The sequence below is a fragment of the Rattus rattus genome, chromosome 7 (assembly GCF_011064425.1).
Source record: "Rattus rattus isolate New Zealand chromosome 7, Rrattus_CSIRO_v1, whole genome shotgun sequence".
NCBI classification, from domain to species: Eukaryota; Metazoa; Chordata; class Mammalia; order Rodentia; family Muridae; genus Rattus; species Rattus rattus.
The window spans coordinates 62,695,485-62,699,417 of record NC_046160.1 but is presented as its reverse complement, the minus strand read 5'-3'; the positions used below and the strand labels follow the sequence as shown (position 1 = coordinate 62,699,417).

The following is a 3,933-nucleotide window of genomic DNA, read 5'->3' as shown; positions in this document are numbered from 1 at the left end:
TTAGAGTCTAGGCCTTTCTATTACATCAATATCATCTGCACACTGCTCAAGGAAGGGGTATTGGATGAATTTCCTAAGAATGAATTAGGAATTTGACTTTAACTTCATGCTACCTAACCCTGCTGTTTTCTATCTCCACCTTCTCTAGCAGGACTAGTTCCTTATCTAAGAAGTACCCTGCTCCTGGATATGTAAATCATGTAAATCTGTTGTGGTAAATATAGGAACATTTACACTGCACAACACATGATCACTGTCCTCTCTAAAGTGACTGAGAACACAGAACCTCACCATGGGATGGAGCCAGATCATCCTCTTTCTGGTGGCAGCAGCTACATGTAAGGGGCTCTCAAACTCAGACCTGAGGATAGGCACACAGTTTGGTGTCAATGATAACCACTCTTCCTTTCCCTCCACAGGTGTTCACTCCCAGGTACAGCTGCAGCAATCTGGGGCTGAACTGGTGAAGCCTGGGTCCTCAGTGAAAATTTCCTGCAAGGCTTCTGGCTACACCTTCACCAGTTACTATATGCACTGGGTAAAGCAGCAGCCTGGAAATGGCCTTGAGTGGATTGGGTGGATTTATCCTGAAATGGTAATACTAACTACAATCAAAAGTTCAATGGGAAGGCAACACTGACTGCAGACAAATCCTCCAGCACAGCCTATATGCAGCTCAGCAGCCTGACATCTGAGGACTCTGCAGTCTATTTCTGTGCAAGACACAGTGTTGCAACCACATCCTGAGAGTGTCAGAAACTCTGCAAGAGCAGGAACCTTCTCTGCGACTGAGATGACAGAGATGATTAACCTGGAAACTTACATAGAAATAATCATTATGAATGCAGATTTTTGTCGTTCCTACTTAGAAACCTAAATTGAAACTTTGCAGTGGATGTCTACGAATAAAGTAGTGTTGATTGAGGATGTTCCTAGAATACCCCATACCTTGTCAATCTTTTCACCAGGTACCATCTCCTTTGACATATTTTTTTGCTTAAACAACCACAAATAAGAGGAACTGTGTTTATATGTGATAACAATATCTCTGGATTCTGAGATAAACCAGAACTTCTGTTGGAATATGTGGGAATAAAGTGTAATAAAAATTTGACCTATAACATCCAAGCAAATTCTGGGTAAAAAAACTAAACTAAACAAAAAACCCAAAAAACAAAACAAACAAAAAAATTTACATAGTCTTAAGTGGCTTCCTGGTATGTTTTCAACACTGGCTGTGTTGTCTGTCAGAAGTTCCAGTCTCTTATAAAGTAACAGATATTAATAAAACAATCCATAGTCACATACGTGTAATTCTCATATGTTTGAAAAGTATTGCTAAATCGCTTTTCCAAGACATCATTTATCAACTAAAAATATGTACATGCTAGCTGTGTTAGGCTCAGAAGTTATATGTTACGATTGGTTCTCATAAAAAATCGACCAAGTCCCAGTAAGCAGCCCTACAGTTGCCAGCCTTTTGAGAACACGGACCTATAGTGATACAGCATAAAGTATCACAGTGGGTTGCACACTTGAAGCTCATCCCTGTGCTACAGATTGTTTGTGAATGTGTGTGTCTCTGCATCTATATGTGTTTCTTGTGCTTTTTCTTTGGTGTCTTTTCTTCTGTTAATTTTCTTTGTCCTATTACAATTCACTTGCTTTTCCTTTAGCTTATTTTCTATTTCTTCTTTTTTTTTTAATACCTTTTAGGTTCTGTTTGTTTTCTAACTAGATTAAGGAGGGGATTCAGGAAGGAAGATCATGAAGGAGTTGGGAAAGGAGAATTAGTAATTAGAATATAGTGTATAAAAATATTTTCCAGTTAAAAATAGGAAAAAAAATGTAAGACCCAAAATGTGTCCTGTGAAGAAGAAACACAGGGTCAAAAATGGAGCAGAGAGAGACTTAGGGATGACTAACCAATAACCAGCCCAAGTTGAGACTCATTCCATGGAAAAACACCAATTGCTGACAGCATTGATGATACTTGAATATGCTTGTAGAGAGAAGCCTAGGCTGACTAACTACCTAGCAGTTGACTGGAACAGAGACAAGGTCCAATAGGCACACATTAGATGGGGTTCAAGGACTCTTATGGAAGAGTTGGGGGAAGGATTGAGGGCTCTGAAGTAGGCAGGAACTCCATAGGAAGCCCAACAGAGTTAACTAATGTGGACTGTTGGGGGCTGACAGATATTGAACCACCAGCCAAACAGCATACACTGGCCTGACCTAGGCCTCCTGCACATATATAAAAGATGTGCAGTTCTGTGTTCAGTCTTTATGTGGGTTTCCCAACAACATGAGCAGGTGCCTATCCCAAAGCTGGTGCCTGACTGGAATCTGTGTAACTGGCTAGACTGCCTTGTTTGGCCTCAGTGAGAGATTATGTTCCTCCTGCTGCAGAGGCTTCATGTGAAAGGGTTGGAAGATATCCATGTGTGGCTCACCCTCTCAGAGGAGAAGGGCAGAAGACATTGAGGGAAGAATTTATGAGGGTAAACTAGGACGTCAGCGGCGACGAGGTTTTAAATGAATAAGCAAATAAATAGTGGAAAATATAAATCAACCAAGAATTTTGCTTACATAGGCTCAAGTTCCCAGACTCTATGTCTCCTGTCTGTGTTTAAATTTTTCAAAGTTTAATCAGAGGCCAAGAGTTAGTAAGGATTTAAGGCAAAGGCATATGTGAAATGCATAATGTTCAGGTGTCATAAAAAAAAGCAAAATATTTGGGCTTTAAATTGTGTGTATACATATGTGTCTGTGCATTTGTGCAATTTTGTGTCTACATGTTTGTTTATTTTCAGTACTTAATTTTCTGTTATTAATCTCCAAGTGCATATAGTTCTTATTATTTCTTGATGGTATCCCTGTAGGTGTTAAAGAGGAAAGCAACCCATTAGAACAGATGAGAATGAGAATGTGGTGCAGATGACTGTAGTTATACTTAAACACAATAGAACGTGGAAAGGTTCTCCTGCTAAAACTGATTTCCATAATCATTACAATTCCAGTTACACAATGAAGCGTAAGGCATGACTATATAAATAACATTTTATGAAATCACAGTGACCACAAGGGTGGGTTCTAAAGCTGAAAGGCAAAGAGTCTAATGTAGTATGATCATGGCATAAAGGTCAGCAGGCCATAAAATACATGTGACATTTGCCCTAACAATGTGTAATGATGTAAGGATGGAGAAGGCTGGAGAATTATTTTGGAAATGACTCCTGATCTCTTTCATAGGTTTTTATTTCTCCAGGATTGTCTCTTTTTGCTTTCTTTATTGTTTCTATTTCAGTCTTTAAATCCTGGATGGTTTGGTTTCATTTCTCTGTTATTCTTTAAGGATTGTTGTTACCTCTAAGGGCTTCTACTTGTTTATTTGTGTTGTCATATATTTTTTGAACATAGTTATTTATGTCCATCTTAAGGTCTTCTATCATAACCATGAGATGTGATTTTAAATCCAAATCTTACTTTGCCAGGGGGTTGGGACAACCATTATTTGCTGAGGTTGGAGGACTGGTTTATGGTGATGACAATAAGTCTTGGTTTCTGTTGCTTAGTTTCCTGTGCTTGCCTCTCACCATCATGTTCCCTCTGGTGTTAGCTTGTCTTGCAGTCTGTGATAGTGTCTTGACCCTGGTGCAATCCTTTGTGTCTGCACTCTTGCAGACCTGTTTTCTTTCAGCCTGATCTGGGAACAGAGAACTTCTCCTGTGTTTGTGTGTCCTGAAGCCTCTATGTGGGTCACTTGGAGCAGAAGAGTTGGTCTTACCTCTGCTCTCAGGTCTGTCAGTGCTGCAGTTCTGTCCTCAGGCATTAATTGGAAGGGTTTTGCTCCTGTCTCTAGCTATGTTACCTTATCCAGAGAGCACTAGGCAGCTTCTTCTTGGGTCATGAACATGAGGAGAATTGGCA

General features: G+C 39.8%; 1 gene segment (V, D, J or C); it reads left to right on the top strand.

Annotated features, from left to right (window-relative positions):
* The first annotated feature begins 272 nt into the window (after positions 1 to 272).
* Positions 273 to 747, top strand: LOC116905021. The segment is given in 2 exon segments: positions 273 to 338; positions 420 to 747. Coding segments are annotated over 2 exon segments (374 nt in total).
* The last annotated feature ends 3,186 nt before the right edge of the window (positions 748 to 3,933 follow it).